This window comes from Corvus kubaryi, unplaced genomic scaffold (genome assembly GCF_017639235.1).
Source record: "Corvus kubaryi isolate FWS band 111438036 unplaced genomic scaffold, C.kubaryi_AGA036_p1.0 37394, whole genome shotgun sequence".
In the NCBI taxonomy this organism is placed as follows: domain Eukaryota; kingdom Metazoa; phylum Chordata; class Aves; order Passeriformes; family Corvidae; genus Corvus; species Corvus kubaryi.
The window spans coordinates 12,997,855-13,019,284 of NW_024581133.1; the positions used below are offsets into that span (position 1 = coordinate 12,997,855).

Below are 21,430 nucleotides of genomic sequence, written 5' to 3' on the forward strand. Positions count from 1 at the left end.
TCATGATTAGTAATATTACTTGGAGGAAGTAACCACTAATGACATTAAGACCTTTCTACCATACTACACAGAGACCGTCTCCCAATCCGTATTTTTTCCTGCACGTATGCTAAAAAGCCCTTGATACTGAAAAGCACTTTCAGAGAGTTTTTTAATTTATTATTTCAAGTGACTTATATTTGTTCTGATCCCAAAGTTTTGGGCAGAGTCACTGGGCCAGTTTATACCCTCTAGCAGGTGATGACAGAGAGGTGGTGGCTTGCACCACTGCAAAGAAACTGCATCATGGATCTGCTTTAAAATCTGCATCATGGAACTCCTTTCTTCAGAAAGAGTCAGAGTTCCTCTTGTCCAGCAACACCCAGGGGATTAAAGCCTTGCAAGCCAGGTGTGGGCAGGCTGGAGGGTTAAGCAGGAAGAGCAGATGATTTACAGCAGCATGCTTATCTGACTCAAAGTGGGGGTTCAGCTGGAAACATGCCTCATACTTCGTTGTCAAAGTACCACCACTGACTCACTCTGTGGGTTCTTCCTCCTTTTCATTGGAGAAGGGGCTCAGGTAGAGTAGGAAGAGCCAACAAAGTGCTTTGTTTCCAGCGCTGGTAGAAACAGGTGAAGAGACAGAGTACTTCAGAGAACTTAGCACTCTTGGAGGAGAAGGCACGTCCCGAGAATGAGTGCATTGAAAAAGAGCTCAATCTTCAAGAACAAAAACATACCTGGCTTTACTGCGATAAATTAAGATCAGGATGCAGATAAGGATGCAGGTCAAGGCTATGCAAACCCCAACAACAATGCCAGTCATTGATTTCTGGTCCAGATGGTAATAGTCAGAATAAGCTATATCAAAAAGGAACATAGAAAGGCTCAGTAAATAAGAAGAGTTAACCCCTGCTCCCTGTCAGGAAATTAATAGGGTTACAGTTACAACCACAGAGACAAATGCTTCCTTCTAATGAGATTTCCAGGCCTTCTCTGTCACACAGTTTTATGCTTTTGAAAATAAAACTTGTAGACCAGAGGAGTGTCTGGTCAGTGCAGCCCTGGTGTGGGAGGGGAGGAAGGGAGTGCTTCCTGGGACAGACCCAGTGCTACTGTTATCTCAAGCCAGATGAAGGACTTAAAGGAAATGCCTTAGAAGAGTGTCTGCAAAGTTACTGATGTAAAATTCAAACCAGTTATATATTCTCATTTGAAAGGCAAACTTTCCATTTCTGAGCAGGAGAATTAGACCAGCTCTGAGTTGAACTGAGATAAAAATTCCAAAGTTGTTTCATTTAGAATAAGAAAATGCTATACTGTTAGGACTGCCTCACATAAAATAGAATGGTTTACCCAGAAAGTGGTTACAGCTAAAACAAACAGGGATCTTTTCTTCCCAATACTTGTGACAGAGTAATCAAAACATTGCCACTGACTCGTGGAATCTCCAGAATCCAAGCGTTTAGGTCTCTGGTTAGACTCTGATGTCTCCTTTGGCAGGACCGCAAATTCCACTGCATTTGAGAAGGGTCCTTCTCCCACTTCATTGGAGGCTGCTATTTTAACCAAGTAGATGTTTCCTGCTACAAGGTTTTCCAGCAAAGCCATGGTAATTGCTCCTATGAAAAGATATGATAGACAGTTTCAGTTAGACAAAATTTTGGGAGCAGACTCAGATTTAGACATTGGGACATACACTTTTTTCCCAGTACTACCTCTAAATTTTGCTTGAGGATTGTGATCACTTTGATATATTCTACCCTGCACATAAAAACTACAGAATGAACACTGGGCTTGCCTTCTCATCCATTGTTTCCTTTCTCTCCATTCTATTTGAACATAGGACATTGTGAAGTGCCAGTATAGTTAAAAAACAGGATTCAAGTATTGGCTACGACACACAGCACACTAACCCTAAATCTAGCACCATCTGCATTTCAGTGTGACAGCCTTTATGTTGTGATCACATCTGTGAGGAGATGCACCCAGCGTTAACCAGACTCTCAGGTAGCAAAACCAGAATGTTAAACCCCTCTCATATAGAACATATGTGCCTCTCCTCCACCCCCTGTACCTTCAACGTGAATGAAAATTGATATAACAAAAGAATCCATGTTCAGTTTATCAAATGTCAGGTCTAGTTGGTTAAATGAACAGGACAGCTTTGTAAGAGTACATTATGCCACAATTTTAAAATAAAATTAAACCCTATTTAGACCTGTGTAGGCTTCCTTGATTACTGTGCATCTAAGCTGTGCTACTAAGAATATTACAGAAAATGTCTTTTTCATATGCTAGGGATTCATTTCCTGAAGTCCCTGAAGGCCGGAAAAAAGATTAAGAACATAAATAGGATTCACCAGCATTGTCCTCAGACAGGCAAAACTCCTGTAAAAGTCAATGAGAGCTTTGCCTGCCCAGGGACTTCAACTACTGCTTAGAATTCCAATTCATTTCTAAAATGCCTGTGTTTCTTGCTACCATAAAAATATACTGCTTTTATTTCCCTAAATAGTGGCAGTTACAGCACTAAATCTATCTCTTGTTCTCTTTCACGTATTCCGTTCACTTTCTCAGACTTAAGTCAAAATTTTAACGTTTTAAATCAGTTTGAGAAGTCAGAATTTATAGTATCATAGGAGCCTATAAAATACAAGGTTGTTCTGTTGACAGAAAAGATTATATCTTTGGCAAAAAGGAAGCTACTTCAAAAGCTATTTCAGTTCTTCCATAAAAAAACCCATTAGCTGAAAGCATTTGAAGTAAAATGTGAGGTATCTGTAACCAAAGGAGCTGTAATATTTAGCACCAGCAAGGGTGAAAGGTCACATTTCAATATCACAGGCTTCTTCCCACCAGCTCCTTTGCAATCTGCTGCATTGCTAAAGCAAGTGAGCACTTGGTACTGATTTACTGCACACCAAGTGTGCAAGGGCTGTAACTTCTGATCCACTTGAAGAGAACTAGGGAAAAAGAGGGAGGTGGCTGGAAGATAACTCACACCACGAATCAGCATCAAAATGCAGTTATAATTTTCTGGTTTTGCCAGGCTTAACACAAGCTCATTCAAATTACAGGCTGGATTGGGAGATTTCCTGCATAAACTAAAGCCCATGCAAGGACTTTTATAGGTTGCAGGGTTGGTTTGTGGTGAGTCTTTGGTTTGGTGTCTTTTTAAATATTTTTTTTTTTATTTTAGGGGATTTCTCTGGAGGTATGAGAATGGAATAGGGTCAAGATTTCACAAATCTTCTGCAGAACAAGTTTAGCATCAAGACAAAATAATGCTGTTTTTTGAATAGGGTTAACTGATCTAATCAGAATAAACGCATTAAAAACCCCAAACCCTGCTTCTACCTCAAATTACCTATGAAAGGACTATCACAGAACTGATCATAGTATTTGCCCAATTTTATCTCTACATACTAATTTCCTTTCACAGACTTTTTCATCTATACTTTAACTAAGAGCATAACAGATTGTCCTAGTGTGTCAAGATGCCTGAATTCCACACCATGCCTCAAACCCTAATATATCTGTCAAAATACAAAATTTGTGGCTCTAACATTGATGGATGCAGTAATACACTGGGATTTATAGCTCTCCATTTGCTCATTGCCTCCAACACTTCCAGTATGAGAACACATGAAAATGTTTACTGTTATTACCATCCTGTCATCCAAAATCTCTGGTGAAATACTATCAGAGATGCTGTTCAGTGTCACATCTTTCAGCTCAGTCATGCCTGTATCTGAAAGCAATTCAGCCACTTCGCTGCATGCAGCAAATACAGTGTATCATCACCAGAATGACAGGATTTATTCTTCAAATATAAGCTCTCCATGAATTTAAATCTGCTGGGCTTTATATTGAGTAAAAATTAATAGTAAATTTGTCCTTTAATATGACAACTTTATATCACTATTTCTTCCAACAATTTAGTTGGACAGCTTTACTTAAATTACTGCTTCATTGAACAATTTTAATAGTGAAAACTCATGGGCTCAATCTTCCCCTGTAGTTAGACCCGATTGATATTACAGACACTAGTTATTTTTCACAAATTTTGTTTAATAGTCATTTTCCTTTTACTCTTCACAGCTGCCCACTCTATTTGAGGCCAGCCTGACAAACACCATCATGCTGCAGCAGACAAAGTGGCACTGCTGCCTTTCAGAAGGGCTGTTGGTCTTTCGTCCTCTCTTCAGGAGAAGCACGAAGGACAACAGCTCTGAGCTAGAACAGCTCACTCTCCATGATGGTGAAATGAATTATCCTCTCTGAGAGCATACTCCTTATGTTTCTGGAATTATCTCCACAGAAAATACAGCCTTACTCTCTGCTGACAGCTTTCAGCTTTCAGCCAGGTAACAACACAGAACAACAAAACAGTAACTCTTCCAGGGCAATCCCCTTACACAGGCTACTCAAGCACATGACTTTACTCTGTAACACTGAACTTTCCTCTCTGGTTTAAGATATTATTAGAACATTATCTATTCTGAACTGCCTCTGTCTATTTTGAGTATCAGTGGAACAATAAATGCCTTTTCCTTTTTTTCTGGCTACAGTAGAAATCCATTCTTGATTCAGCTCTTTCAAATCCTAGTATTGTTCACTAAAGTACCTACAAAAATTTATACTATCTCTACATTTAATCACAGAGGTGTGACTGTGGTTCATGTCAGCATATCCGAGGTACCATTAGATTAGCTGGGGCTCAGCAGTAGAATAGAGCCAGAGAGTTAAATTGAATTTGCAGTGATTTACTGGGAGTAGGAGAACGTTCATTAAGCAAACTGACCTAACTGGATTGGCAGTGATGGACAGAAACATAAAAACCCACACAGCCACATTTAAACATTTCTTTCTGCAGAGAAAGGCATCTCAGAGACTTCAGATTTGAAAGAGTGCATTTACAAAATGAAACCATCACAATCATGGTTACAATGGAACTAAGATGGATGTAATTGGATTTACAAGACATTTTGGTTTATAGGCACACACTGAGCTCCAAAGCAACACAGAGAGCCCCCTTCTTCCCTCACCTTCTGAATATGAACTTTTTTTTTAACACATCTTCCCACGGCAATAATTCTAAACTAGTTAGAAAGTTCATGAGAACATTTATATGAATTTATTTCTTATTGTAATCCAAGGTTGCTGAAAGTAACAAAGTGTCTTATAAGTAGCATCACTGTTTGTCCAGTTCATGGGTTTGTGATTTTAGTTTACCTTCTCTGTGCAACACTTGCCATTCCCCAGCAATCCAAGATTTCCTGGATGCATAGAGGATAGTGTAACGTGTAACAACTGTTTCAGGACCATCAGGTGGCTTCCAGGAAACCAAAGCAGTATTATCCTCTATCAAAGTCACCTTCACTCCTACTGGAGGGCCAGATGGTGCTGTGAGAACAGTAACACAATGCTATTAGGCTAACCCAATTAACATGCAATTAAATTGCTCAGAAAGAAACTCATGCGCAGACCTAATGGCTACTGCTACATCCCACAAACCACATTGAAACAAACACATACTGCTCCTCAGAGACACTCTCCTGTTAACTCTGAGCTGGTCAATAGCTTAGATTGTATAAAAACAAATCTCATATTTTTCCTTCAACTCCAAAAAGAAACAGTCACTGACAAACCCCCACTTCATTACCCTCTAAACAGGTACCTCCCAAACACTGCAATGGTGAGAACATGAAACTGCAGGTTTGGATTTTCCCCTACCAAGCTGACAGTAAAGCAAACCAGCAGCTAAGGCAGTAGATGTGTAATATTCTTACAGTTTCCAAAACTTCTGGGGTATAAAATATGTTTTCATAATGCCTATGAATCAGCCACACTTATCCAATATATATTTTAAAGTTTTTATTCGAGTTGTTTCTATTCAGTGGCTGCTAATAGTGAAAGCATCACACTTTATATAAAATCAATGCTGATTTAGGGTGGATTTTGAAAAAGAATTTCACAGTTCCAAAACATGGATTTCCCTGCTAGCACTTTTCTCTCTCTCACCAAGAAGAGCACTATCTGTATCTCAGAGGAAAGGATTTCCCTCTTCTACACACATCTTAAAATTAATAAGCAATTTTTCAGGCCATTTGGTTTACAGAACATTCTTTTGAGAACCATAGGGTCCTCTCCTGGTTCCTTACCTTCTGGGAGGGTAGTATGGTAGACTACAGGACTCCAAGGACTGGAGAGCTGGTCCACGTGCAGTCGAACTGCAAATTCATACATGGTTTTTGGCTCAAGACCTTGAACTAACATATGAGTCTCTGACCTGGACAGATGAAGGAATAAAATACATTAAACAGCAGCAGTTATCTTGAACATCCTAAACTCAGATGATCAGATATCTCAGTCACATGAGTAGATTCTCACTGTCAGTTCAACACAGGACAAACCAGTTCAAGTCCAGACACGTGGCACATCTGTGCTGCCTACCTGGAAATGTAATTGTACCAGCCCTGGAGCTCTCAAGAGGATGTTATGTCTGCTGTCAGTTGACTAGAGCTCAAGTTTTTATAAAGCTTGTTTGAACAGCTGATGCACAAGCAATATTATTGGCTGGCTCACCGGCAGGTATCCCAAACTCGGCTCTTTCCACACTTGTACATAGGACACGGTGCTTCACGCTGGAGTAACAAACTGCAACCAGTGTCACAGCTGACAAGGCACGTGGTATTGCCTCTTAGATCTGCTTCCCAGCTCACAGACACACAAAGGCTGTGTGGGCAACATCCCCTTTCACTTATGGCCTCCGCACCTCATGTTTAGGGGATGAATATGAATGCTCCTTACTCATCTGGTAGTAATATTTAGTAATACATTCATTGCAAACTTGATTCTCTTAATTATAATATTGCAGTTTACTATTTGATCACAAAGTCAATTGTAGACATTTCGCTTTACTTTGATTCTGGGGGCAGAGGGAAATCTTTCATATATGCCAGGGTTAATTCTGGGTGTTAACACCCCAATCAAGATTAAATCTCAATTTAAAATGCTCTTACTTTACAGATACTGCTTTATAAAATCTCATTTAGTATTTTCATCTTTTTTGTTGCAGAGGCAGTCACCAGTATCTGCAATAGCCTCATCCTATCACAAAAAGCAGCAGTCCTTGCTATGCTCCACATTGCACACCAAGAAATTTGCATGGTGATTATACTGTGTCTAATCATTAAGCGGGGAGTTATACAGCAGCAGATGTGTTCTTGGAAGAGAAAACCATGAATATTAGGATGGAAACTATTTATCCTTTAAGACAGCATTTTTCTTATTTAGAGGCTTGAGTAAACTGAAGTTTTGAGGGAGCTGCACACATGGATTCCCTCAACGGCCCCACAGCCCCCAGCATGGAGCAAAGTGTTCTGCTCCCACACCACCTGAGCAGAGGCTGAACAGCAACCCAAGGCACACTCCCTTCCCTCTTCAGCCATTCTGTGCCTCACACATTGCTTCTCTGCAAAGCAAGCAATCCTACCCAGCTTTCCCCGGGCAGGGTGCCACACACTCAGGTACATGACATTCCCACAATGAAATGCTCAAACCCTCAAAAATTCTCATTTTCAGTCTTAAAATCAGACACTGGACTGAGTCCCATCTTTGCCCAGACAAGCTACCTATAAAACAGGTATTCTCTTTTGTATAGTTGAAGGAGAGCTTAAAATTAAATTCAACCTAGACAGCGAAAAAGACATTAAAAATTGCCCAATGATACGACACAAGGATCACTGGCAGAGAATTAAGCTGTTCTAGGAATATATCTTAAAAAAACAGAGAAACTGAACTAGCAGCCAATGGGCAAAACACACAGTCCTCCAAGGGAAATAAAAGTTGTTGCAAGTAAAAGACAATTAAAAGAGAGCAGGAAGAGTAGAAACTGAGTGGGAAGGATCTGGAACTGGCAAACCAAGAGTCCTCAGCAGTGCTGCACTCACGTTTGGAGGTAGAGAACCAGTGAAGCGTTCTGCAGCCCCACGGGGTTGCAGCGCACAGTGTAGTTGATGACCTGAGCAGAGGTGAAGGCAGGCTTTCCCCAGTGAAGGTAGATGGAAGATGAGGTGTTAGCTTTGGCATAGAGGTGGTGAGGAGGTGGTGGGGGTGGCACCATGCGATCACGGACAGCTGTTTAAAACAGAATAGGAATACGAATTATTTATTGCACTGTATACAGATACTGGTTACATTAAGAGGTCTGAGCCCACAGTTTAAATTCAAATCTGCCCTTACCCTGGTATTTGGACCCCAGAATCTGGTTAAAGCCATTAGACATCCCTCCTAACCAATACATGTCACATATTAATTCTGCAATCCCACTAGTTTATTCAAAAACAAAGTCAAAACTATCAGCAGAGACAAGAAAAAGAGATAAATCTCTCGTAAGATACAGGATACATCATGTTAGATGAAGCAGGTAGTTCAACAAGGGAGGGAAATGTGTTTGGGCTATCTTGTTTCTTCAACTGCACTTAATGAGCACAGGACACTGTCTCAGTTGCAGGATGACTAAGGCAGTATTTGTCATTGATATGATCTTTCTTGTTCTCTGTTTTACACTGAATTAATTGATTATTTACAAGTTAAAAACACAGAGCTGATAGGACCTTGAAACAGCTCAGCTCTCAAAAAATTCTTCATGCATCTACAACACTTACAGACACATCCTGGAGTGCTGACTGTTTGGTCAGCCTGATAACCTTCTTCCATACTGTTATATGCCAGCAACCTTACATGATACTTTCTTCTAGGATCTGCAGAAAAAACAAAGGAATAATTAGGCTCAAGCAAAAAAAAAAAAAAAAAAAAAAAAAAAAAAAAAGTCATAAAAAGGATATTCTTGCCTCTACAGATAGTGAGACAAATTGATGCTCCTGCAAGTTTGTTTCAAAACTTGTTTGCTACAATCAGTAGCCCTGATGGACAGGCTGGATGCCTGGAAGCCTGTATTCTCTCCAGCCCTGTGAATTCCCCTGAATCTTTACCCAGAAACAGTCAGTAATCTCCCAGTCTCACTCACAATAACCTAAAGCAAAGGTTTGTAACAGAATCAGTGGGAGTAGGACAAATACCACATTTTTATTTGTAACAAAGTCACACCTTCACAGCTACAGAGCTAGATTTAATAGTATGATTCAGCATATTGGAAGTGTTTTCAGACCTTTAATAAATATTTTTTAAAACAAACAGCAGGAGGTCCACAGAAAACAACATTTGTTTCTGGATACACAAGCTGTAAGGAAGCAGGGCAGTCAAAGCAATGGCAAGACAGGACCCAGCAAAGAAATGGGAAATTATTTGCTTCCAGGCTTCGAAGGAGATAAACTGTGAAACAACAGGGATTGTTAATAATGCTTTGACTAGCAAATTCTGCCTCCATGTGTTTTCTTGCAAGCTGGTTCTGGCACTCCTAAAGGGTCACCATTCCCAGCTGGAAGGATCTCCACATTCCTTTTCTCTGCCCGTGCCTTTGGGTGGCCACATTGCAGTTTGCTGCTTCTCTGTTCTGTTGATGATATGCTGGCCTTGATCCAAGTGAAAAATTGCTACAGAGAAATGAGTTAGGAAGGGGCCTGGAGCTCTCTGTAAGTGGTGATGGCGTGGGGCACCCACAGGAGGCCAGAGTGCAGGCACCAGGACAGCTGCTCTGCTTCCTGCAGCTACTCCCCTGCAACTGCATTTGCAGCCAACCCCTTGCACACAGCAATGATTTGCAAGGTGGCAGCATTTGCCATCAATTCACATGAGCTAAACTTCACCCCAGTACTGAGACAGGTACTGGGACATTCTCCTCTTCTATTGACATGAACCTATTTCTTTTAATTAACATTTTCAGATGTTATATAACAGTGCTGATCTTGTTCATGTCTTTTTTCCTTGCCCTAAGATACCATAATATTATCCCTTCTCAAAACAAGCTCTTCCCTTTCTCCATTTAGCTGAGATTTGATGTGGCTTCTCATGAAATAAACAGGAACACAAATTCCTGACATTTCTTGACCAGGAATAGGAGTGTTGTTTCCGTCAGATCGTTGGCTCCCTCTGCAGTCACTGCACCAGCAACACCATCTGAACAAAACGCTCAGATGTTTCTGTAAAGGTGGCAGAGTAATTTCCTAATAACGCCCTTTATAAAATCTTTTCCTACTTATTTTTAAATAGTCAATCTTTTTGTGCTGTAGTTACCCATATCAGCTGTAAATGAGATATCACTAGGTAGAGTTAACATCTCTATGTATTCTATGTCTATTTTTGAAAGGTTATTTTATCAAAATCTAAATATAGATGCAAAAGCAAAAATGCTCATCTATTTGGATTATTATATTTGAAGTATTTCTTTGGTGTGTTTGACCTTAATAGTAGAATAGGCAAGAGGAGGCCATTCCCATTTTTTGAAGACCTTAACATCACAAGCAGACAATGTAAATAATGAATATAGATCTTTTACAAAAGGAAAAAGGCATGCTTTTTTAAACTAGAGCAAAATTCTCATTTGCTTTGAAGGTTTTTTTCACTTTATAATAGCACTTTTACAACAGATGACATCAGTTGTTCCTAGGCAACAAATTACAAATCAGAAAAAAGAAGACGGATACAAACACACAGAATAATCTTAAGCACATGATAAAAGAAAATATGAAATTCTAATATTGAAAATTCAGAAAAACAGTAAGATGTTATATGTAAAAATTACATATAAAGTTGTAAAATTTCACAAAATTACATTAAAAATTGTAAAAAAACCAAAGTACATTTAAAAACACTGGGCCAAACCAAAAGGATAAATGATAAAAATCTTTCAGGAGTCCCAAGTGATTTGAATACACCAAAATCAAGTCACAGTGCCTTGTTGAGGAATATCATAGCATGCATCTCAGAGAAGCAAACACATTCCCAGGCCCCTTAACCTGTGGTAGGAATACACACGTTAGCATGCAACCAAAGCATTCCAAAACAAAGCCCAAATTTAAAACAGAGGTCATCAAGACATCTTTAAGATCTCTCTAGGACTATGTTTTGGAGGTTGTTACTAAAAAATCACTTGTCCCAGCCATTCTTGGAGAAGGCTCGAGCTGGAGCACTGTTGAGCAGCCCTGCAGGCGCAGCCGGCAGCGCCCCGCTGGCCGCGTGTCCCTCCCCTCTCTCCACAAGCCCCCAGCGCAGACCCCCGCGGCATTTCCGCAGGACACAGGATGACAGGCACGGCCATCCATCATCCTGCCGAGCACCTTCAAAAACTCCCTGCCCTTTGAAAGTGCTCACCCAGAACTGATCATCTTCGCTGTGAAATGAAGGATAGCTGAGCTCTAGTGCCCTGCTGAGCTGAATGAGGAGCCTGTGAGGTCTGTTTATCCTCATTGCATTTCTTTTTTTTTTTTTAACTGAATTCCTCATTAACACTTGATTGAGGAGAAAAGGAAGAATAATGGGATGTGGAAGAAAGGCAAAAAAATCTAACTCCCACAAAAAAATACAAATGTCTTTGAGAAAAAACACATTTTTAAAACCTTACTTTTAAAGTATCCTTAATACTTTACATGTAGAAGAAACACAGTGTTGAATGCCATTCTTCTTACTCCTGTATAACACAAGAAGTTTCAAGCAGAATTATCTTTTTAGAGAAAAACCTGTTTAAAAGTAAAGTATCTGGACTAGTCCCTACCGTCTGAAAAACAAGGTTATTTTCACTTCATGATATCACGGTTTAATTGGTGGCAGGACCAGTTCAAGCCAAAAGTGATGTCAGAATTTTTAAGCTGTCACACATTAGGGCTTCTATGGTTAAACCCATCTGCGGGTTTCTGTAATTGAAATGGCAGCTGAGGAGGGAGGAGTACGTTATGTACTTCCCTAGGAAAGCCTCAATGTTACAGTCGTCTAAAAAGGATGATAGAAAAGAATTAAAGACAGTGTACTGAGCAGCAATAGAAATTGATGTGAAACTTGCTTCACAGATTACACACATAACATGAGCAAAGACCAATTCAAAAACACCACCAAGATGCAGATCCATGCTGATCATTTTTTCACCATGTGCCAAACACAGTAACCAAAGATCTGCCAAAGACCTGCCTCAGTTCCAACAGTACTTGCTCGCTATTTATGAGGTGGTGGGAAATACTTTTTGTCTGAAGTAACCTTTGTTTAGAATATTTTTTACAATTTTACGTTTCATTTACAGGCTTATGATATGATTTACTCCTCAATGGCAATCCCAGTACACACCTGGCACAAACACTTTCATCTCGCAGTTCATCAGCTGGATCAAACACTCAAAGCCAGACATACCCGTAGAGAGAAAACAAACTTCAGGAGCTTTCTTATCTTTAACCAGCACAGGTATCTTGAGTAGTTTACACATAAATCATTGCTAAAAGATTGGGGATAGCATGGCCACCTGGGGACTGACAGTCTCAGATTCTTGAGAATTCATTGTTCCATGGAAGGACAGTGTGTACCATCCATGCACAGAAGGCTTGGAGGAAACAGTTATGCTCACAACAGACCCAGGAGTACCACATCTCTCTACAGAAAATCACTGCTCTTCAGAAACAAAGCAGGTGCAGTGATTTACTCAGTCCATTCAACATAAATTCAACTTAAGTAAAAAACTTCACATCAATATTTCACCTCTGCATTTTCAAAATTTCTCTGAATCACTGGTAACACTGAATTGTTTCAATTAATTCTCTTGCAATTGCCAGCATTTGTGTAGAGGTTGAAGGCTTGTTCCCCATCTTAAGGTGAACAGGAACAATTTTGTAGCCTATTTACCAACTGGCAGAATTTTTTTTTAAGTTAATTTGTTTCTGTTAAATATCATTTGCGAGGTTTTGTGCTGTTGGTATTAGATTGCTTTAAAATTATCACAGCACCTAAAGGTCTTTAATAGGCATTTTTATTGTTATTACTTAAATCAGCTGGTGGAAAGGAAAAAAATCTACACTGATTCTGCAATTCAGGGGATTGGCACAGATGCTGATAGTAACATGCTAAAGCTAATTCATAGATCTTATTACAAGAGTGCCTCTGGAGCACTTAAAAGACATCACAGGCTGGATGTGGTACGTTGGAGTAGCTTCACACAGTTCAGTGAATCTGCTGCACACACCTTTTTTGTGTAACCAAAACTTATCAGGATTAAGAACACAGGAATAATAGTTCCATCAGAGGCACAAAATTTGCCTCTGGTAACAATACTCCTATAAAATAAGCGTAGGAAAAAGTATCTTATGTCTTCTGTTTATGCCTTATATTGATCAACTTCAAATATCAAAACAAATACTGTCCCAAATATCACTGGTGACAATTTATGTTGGATCAGCCTCATCTTCCTATGGCAGTTTTTGTAGGTAGCTCACAGCTCCCTGGTGATATTCCTCTGGAATCTCGTATCCTGTCATTTGCTCTCCTATAAAAATTTGTAGTGAGTCCTGCAGATCCAACCCTGGTAGGTCTTTCATCAGAGAACACATGGGGAAGCCTTGTCTTTGTTTTCAGAGTCTATGAATGGGTTCTACACCTCAGAGTAAAACTAGAGCAAAATTAAATACTACAAATATGAGCAAAAAAAATAAGTTGAGCTATAATTTCAAACATGGATTGTAACTTGGAAAAACATAAAACATTACAGTAGCTATATTTCAGTAAGAATTCAGATGACAATGATTTACTGGTGTATTTTGCTGTTTTACTACATCCCTGAGATATAATCTTAGAGATTATATTTAGCTTGTCAAAAAGAAGACAGGAAGCTCACAGAAGATACAAACAGACTCTTCAAGAAAAATACTGCAGTGCACTCAGATGTTCCAACCCTGGTTTTGGGACATTTCATTTCCCAGCATGCAGGGAGAACCACAGCTGTTTATCTGTCTGGATGTGAGAAACAGAGAAACGGCAAAAATATCACAAAGAATTGAGACTTGACTTATTAGCAGTTCTGTAGCTCTACACCTCATTGGAACATCTATATTTTATTGCACCAGCTTGAAATTATTCAGTATTCTTTACTCCTTCTATCAGCCTTGCTTCTATGTAAATCTTCCATTTCTCTTTCAGGAAAACTTGTAGGGGAAAACTTGCAACTACAAAACAGCTGTCAGTCAGAAATATTCATAGTCAGATATTCCCATTTTCTTTTCCAACACTTAGGATTTTAATACGTTGAAATCACATCTATTTATTAGTTAAACACAGATTAAACATTCGGAGCCCAGTTTTCAAAGCCTGGGATAATATAAGTGGTCTAGGAAATATATACACAGTGGTAGGCAGAAGCAACTCCACGTCCTCTGCTTTGAAGCCATTTCCCAAGTGATAAAGGTGGCATGGGGAGAGGAAGGAACATCTCCAACCAGGGCAGGCTCATTCCATCTGGTAGCGTTATACCTCATGGCAGCCAGGTGGTGTCCTCATGCACTTCTAATGCACACAGCTGGAAAAACTGGAGGCATCAAAGATTAAATGCCTGTATTCGCAGTTGAACAACTAAAACCAGAAACGTGCTTCTAATCACTTTGCAGCTGGTGAAGCACTTTATAATGCAACTACCTCATTCTTAAATTACCAATATTGCACAGACCAAACTTTTAGAAAAAGTTACTAAGAAATTGTAAGAAATAAAGCCACTTCTACATTCACAGGAACAAAAATTCCATTTTCAATATTGCATTACATAATTAAAACCCTCTAAGACTAAAGCAGCATGACACTAACAACACAGCCAATGAAAAATCCTAATCCATGTATAATTCCACCCTACCTTCTCAAAAGAATACAGAGAAATGCAAATGTCCTGATTACATATTAACACTATCTTCAAATCAGTTTATCCCATTCAGATTTTGATAATTTGTCTTCATGCAATTCTTCTGTTCCAGGTAAATTTACAGCACTAAAGGAAAGTATAAAACCTGTAACAGCAGGTTTTATACATTTACACACGAGATACACTCTGGGTAACTGCTCATTCAGCTGAAGCTTATACTGAATACAAAATGAGTAATCCTAAATCCACGTGTTACAAAGTGTTTGCCGACATCAACACAACCAAAATTTTGGCTTTCTGGCAAAAGCTTCAGAGAAAGCATCTGTTTACAGGCTACTTAGCCAAGGTTACAAGAGAGTGTAAGATTGCAACCCCTAAAAGCCCTGTCATTGTTTCTTTCAGCTGCTGCATGTTTGTGAAGCTCTGAAGGCCTTGAAAGGAGCCAGAGCAGAGCCAACAGGTCAGGGCTAGATAAAATTAAGAAAGAATCCGAGGTCAGACCATGAAAGAACTTCTTTTTTTTTTCCACCCCTCCAGAACAGTGAGTCCACCTCCAGCAGCCTTTCATTCAGTCCTGATAAGAAGAGACAGCACCCCACAATCTGGATTTCAAACACTTTAAGTCCTCTTTGGGGGGAGGAAAAGATAAGGAAGGTGAAAGAAAATGGACATTTTACTATCATTTACTGTTGGAACAAATTTTCATACCTGCTCTGAACGTCCCTCAGCAACATAAAAGGAAATTATTGATAGAAATGAAATTGCTGGGGGCTTTGTTCTTGTTTCTAAAATAATTGGTACAGCGCTGAATTTCTAGAGGGGGAAAAAAAAAGGTTTGGTGTCTTGATGTTTTGAGCCAAGTTCAGTGACTAAAACCCTAGAAATAACTTTTAAGCTACAGCTAGTATGGAAATTCTAACAGTTGGGGAAGGAGATAAGAAAAATATTTCAGCTTTATTCTAGCTTGCATACAAAATTTAAAATCATACTTTATTCCTTTCAGTTAAAAGTATCAAAATCACAGTACATTAAGAAGGCTGAAAAAATAGTTTTTCTAAGGACAAAGCTTCTGTGCCCAAATGTCCATTTTTAATTTAATCTTTTGTGCTGCTAGATTTTTTGTGTAACCTACAGGTCCATTGTTGGGTAGTGGTCTGGCTGGATAGCTCATTGGTCTGGTTTGCCAGGGTGACTGTGCTGCCCCCAAGCCCATCCCTTCAACACAATAAACTCCAGATAATTATTCAAAGAAGAGGCCAGCAGCATGGGCTGCTCTGACATCGGGTCACGGCCTTTGACATCAAATCTGGGGCTAGCCAAAGTCTGCTCCAAGCAACAGAGGTCCAGGGGAATTATTAAGGGGGAAGGGTGGGAAAGGAAGAGCACTGAGAAATACTATCCTTAAAAATGTACTCTTGAAGCAAAGTAATGTAAATACAGCAGAAACTTATTAGGAAAATAAGCAAATACATTTCAAATGTACCAGAGGAAAAGGACAGAGAGAAGTGCATCAAGCCAAACAGAAACATAAAGCTGGGAGGCAGGAGGATGACACAGACTCAGGTCTGTTCCTCTCTAAAGCCGGTATTCCCTCTCAGATTGTCAGTACTGGATTTTATTTCATTTTTCTGAAAAATGTCTTTTTACCTTGCTTATACATATAATTGAGCAATTAAACACAGTTAAGCAACCCGGTTCTATTACAGTTTTTAAAATCTTGTTGATGTTCTGAATGTGCAATTGCTAAGCATTATTATTAGCTTCAAGTAATATTTAATTTATTTTATTTTTAAAGGAGTTGGAATTTCAATTGGTTGCACAATTGATCACATTTTAAATAACGACCTTTTAATATCCCATTAAAATAGTTTGAGTAGTTAAAAATCACCAATATTTTACATCACATGGTTTCTTTTTCAATTTAAAGGTAACTTTAAACATTTAGATGGAACAAAGACTGTCTGTGATACTCATGTTTTCCTTTGCAAACCAAATAACTGAAGCAGAAACTAGGCAATTTGTTCTTTGTACAACATTGTAAAAGTTTATTTTGGTAGAAACTGGAACATATGACACATGTGAATTGATCCAGCTAAACAGGCTGGCTTTCCATGGCTTTGGATGGCTCTCGCTTATGTGTCTAAATCTGAAAAGGGTCTGTATCCCTTTTGTAGCTTTGCACTATCCCCTTAGAGGGCCCCAGGACAAACAACATCTCACACCCCTTTGCAGTAAAAACATCACCTCTCGTACTGCCCACCATCAGCAATGGCAGCTTCATACAAAAAAGTGCTGGGGGAGGGCTGGCGGGGCAGGATGAATTCCCAGCACAGCATTTCAGCTTTTTGGAGCCCACGGAAACAAGAACTATCTAAAGGTCTCTAATCCTTTTAAAATAAGTGGAGCAAATCTCAAGGATTTTAAGTTTGCTTGATTTCCTCACGGGTGTGGGACATTCCCTCCATGCCTGTAAGGTCTGCCATCAGCCCCTGTGTTTCTCCTGCGTTTTAGAGAACTGTTAAATTGCACAAGCAAAAAGCTCTCTTCCAATATTATTCTAACAACGCTCTCTAAACCAGCAGACACCCTTATGTTAACTAGCCTGGCTCACCGTTTTCAAAGTGAGCCCTCAAAAGCTAACTTGAAAGCAATACCAGAGGCCTGGACAAACACCTAATTTTGATCTTTTGTGCTCGTCTTTTCTTCTGAGAGACCTTTTCTTTTGTTGCTGCCCAGTGGAAAGCACATAGCTCATTGGTCCTGCTTTGAAAGATGAGAGCACTGCCCCTCAGTCCACCTCTCTGAGCACAATCACTTTAATGGAATTATGTAGAGAGGCCATCTCTGGAGGAAGAAAGGGAGGGCGAGGGGGGAGGGAGAGAGTGTCCAAAGAAGCCAGCAGAGCTATTACCCCAGTTACTAACACACACTTGTCCCCTGAGAATTCATGCAGTGGTCCAAACAGGATGTGCCACCCCACACAACAGGTTCCCTTACATACAGCAGAGCTATGCACAAGACACAGAACATTGTTAGTGAATCAAACATTACAATAGTGGGTCAGGAAAAAGGGAAAGAAACAACCCACACAGAAATGCTGCTCCAAATACGCCTCAAAATGGGAGCATGCTATAAAAGGTTATTTTCTGTAAGATACAAGAGACTGAAAAGATGATCTCCCCAGTGGAGACCAACATTTCTGCATTGCAGATAAGAAGAAAGTTTAGCATGAAGGCCAGGTAAATTGTCTAAGAGAAATGCTTCCAGAGGATGCACCTAAACACAATATAATAAGCACTCTAGCAAATTTGGTTTAACATCTGTTTAGGTACCAAGCTCTACCATACATATGCACCGACTGCCTGACATCTAGCATCACCTTACAAATAACACATTTGCACACAATGACAAAGGCAATCTGTTCACGGCACCCAAACTTTCCCCTGGAGCTATGATATAAATTTTCTTTCAGAACCAACATTTTCTGCTGGTCTGTCATGGACTCCCCGTGCCATTTTGACCCTTCTGTGCAACAAAATGAAAACACTATCTATCATTACTTGCACCACAGTGACTTTGTAGGAGGTGCATGGTTTCATTGCAAAAACATCTGTGGTCTGGTGACTCAGATCTCAAGCTTTCAGAGTTGTGCTGTTGCAAGCATGACTGCAAGACGCAAAAGTTTCAGGCAGGGCAACTAAAATTCAGTCTGGCTCTTTCCTTCTTCAGAGGGTAACAAGGAACTGCACTAAAACACATTCAACTTGCTAGGCATAAAACAAGTCAATCATGACAGGAAAACAAACTAAATACATGCAAGGGGAAACCACCACTATATTTTTCTTAAGGCAAATATTGGGTGCATGGGCTCTATCCAGCTGCATCTATAATTAGGGCCCTAACTTCAGTGGGATATTCTGTTATTGCAGGTGTCAAGGGCCGTGTTCTCCTGCTCACACAGGGCTCCCTCTCACTGCTGGGACACCAGGCAGCCAAGGGGACAGACAGACACCCACCTGTACTTGTGTCCACGGGCTTAGGAGCATGCATGGTTGTGTGGGCACTGAACTATTATCATACAGACCCTCTGCAGGTGTAAACAAAGCAGCCTCTTAATGAAGCTCAAAATTCAGCACTCATTTGTTGGATACAGGGTAGGGGGACAAGCTAACCTAGACTGCTGACAAATTTTACAGTGAATTTGCTAAACTGACCTATTTGTCATGAGCTGCCAGCTAGTCTGATACATTTACTGCTAATATTACAACTCTCATACTTCATTTGCTGAGTTAAATTCAGATTCATTAAAAAAAAAAAGCCAAACAAAAGGGCTGGCATTGAGCTTCCTTTTCTACACTATTTTTAATATAAATTATTCATTGAAAATCCATCATATAATGCTAAATATTTTCCAATTACACACATTAATAAACCAGGAAGCAGCTAATAGCATTTGTAAAGAGCTCATCTCAAATGCCTTGTCTCAGCAGGTAATTTCACCTGAAGTGTGATGGCACAAGGACACAGGGCTGTGTTTCCTCAGTTGTGAAATGCATGCAGGATGTGTCCCATACGTGAACATGTCTGTTACTTTTCCCTCACTATCTTCTTAGAAGCCTCAGTCCCTTCAGTGTCTCTGACTGGTTGCATATCTTTGACATTTAGCAAGGGTATTCATTTTAATTACATTTAGATTATGCTGAACCACGTCCCTGATGGTTTGGCACAGCAGTGTTATTTTTAGCCTTTACGTTTTCATACAGCACATTCCTAACTTCTAAAACATGCCCTAAATAAAATGTCCATTTGTTATGACAATAGAAATATCCAGGACCCTACAACATCCTTGGCTCTAATATTCACCACACAGTTATATCCAATGGCACACTGGCAGGAGCTATCCATAATGAGTTTTATGATATGAATTTGCACAGAAACATTTATTAAAAGAACACAGTAAGTGACAGCTTGTCACCAGGCAATGAAGCCTGGTATACTACATACTTACACTCCTTTTTGAGTGCTTTCAGTATGCTGAAATTTGCTGAAAATACCCAGCTAGAAGGCCAGGACAACCTGCTTCTCTGTAAAAATTACAGTAACTTTTCATCTCCACATTGATTCCTCCCAAAACAATATTTCAATGACATCTTGTGTTCATCTCTTTCCAGGCCAAGACTCTGCTCGTCTAAGATAATTTATCAGGAGGATTACTCAGTCTATATTAGTGGCAGCAGCTGTGCAAGTTAATGATGTTGTTGCTTTTAGTTAAATAGATGTTAATGGTTTATTTGAAGACCATTTAATCAAGACCAAATTTCTGAAACACCAGCTCTTGAAAGCACCATAGACAAATCTTGCAGGTGGTATAAAAGAGGTCAATATGAGTAATCTGAATTTGGACCTAATATTCTCAGGAGCTCAAATCCTTTACTCAGAGTAATTCTCTGAACTGTGGCCTGAGTACCCTTCTGCGAAGATGTTTAATGTCCAAACAAAGAAGCATCTAAACAAGAAGAGTAACCTGGAATATTTCAGGCTTCCTCAAACTTTCAAAAATCTTTAGCTCTTCTGGCTGACAATACAGCACCTACTATTTATTTTATACTTTGTGGTATTTCGTAAAGACAAAAAATGTATCTTTCCCAACATGGAATTGCACTACAACATTACATGTTTTTAATGTAGATTGTATTTATTACAGGTAAAAACTAATGTACTTTAAAGGATGCTCAGAATAACAATAACAACATGGAAAGGAAAATACACCTCTGTAGAAACTGCAGTAGAATTTTACTGTTTGTGTTCTTTTCTTCAAGAATGTTCCCTGTATGTGTAAAGTACTTTCTGTAATTTATATGCATGGGAATTTGTTCTGGCTTAAATTTTTCCTTCAAAATGTTTAACTTTTTTTAATAAGCAAAATCACTTTTCATAGGAAGCAATGCTACTTTTGTCCAAATGTTTGACCACAGACAAGTTGTAATTTAAATCTTCTGTCTTACCTACTGTATTTTTTAATAGTTTTGGGAAGAACAAACATTTAATACATGTCAAACATTATATTAACAAGCTGAAATGTACAGAGCAAAAGACTAAGATACAATTCATAATCAAGGTTATTTTTGTTAACTTTCCTAATGCATTCAAGATTTAAATTCAACCTATATCAATATCTTGATTGAAAAAAAGGAGAAGAAAATTATCTTGATGCAATCCCTCTGCATATGAAGTTTATACAACACTTAGAAAGTGGAAAGCAGTCTGACTGATTGATTGCTTAAGTAAAATAAACACACAGCTACTTAACTCTTAGCTAGCTATCTCCCTCTGTACAATTAAAAGGGTCTCCCACCATTAATTCAGTTTTACAAATGCTCTGTTGAGCCTGCAGTTTGATGAGCACTTTAAAGCAGCATTAGCTGTGCTGCTGCTGAAAGAAGCCAGCCTGCTCCCCTCACCCTTCAGCCACTCACGCCTGCCACTGCCTTCCCTTGCCACCTCCCACCACGTCCCTGTGCCCCAACACAAATGTCAGAAGTGTGCAAGCACAGAGAGCAGCAGCACAAATTAGCAGAGACAGGTACACAGGAATGTGGGGTGTTTTCTTCCAGAAGTGCCAGCTTTTGTTACTTTATTGTGCTGTGAGTTGCACTTGGATGA

At 39.4% G+C, this 21,430-nt stretch overlaps 1 protein-coding gene across 1 annotated transcript in view; it reads right to left on the minus strand.

Annotated features, from left to right (window-relative positions):
• Nucleotides 1-21,430, minus strand: part of PRTG (protogenin) — an 80,568-nt gene that overhangs the window by 6,450 nt on the left and 52,688 nt on the right. The window contains 6 exon segments of the mRNA XM_042039564.1: nt 720-840; nt 1,419-1,601; nt 5,218-5,388; nt 6,147-6,274; nt 7,938-8,124; nt 8,655-8,750. Of these exon segments, the coding sequence (XP_041895498.1) occupies nt 720-840; nt 1,419-1,601; nt 5,218-5,388; nt 6,147-6,274; nt 7,938-8,124; nt 8,655-8,750 (886 nt within the window).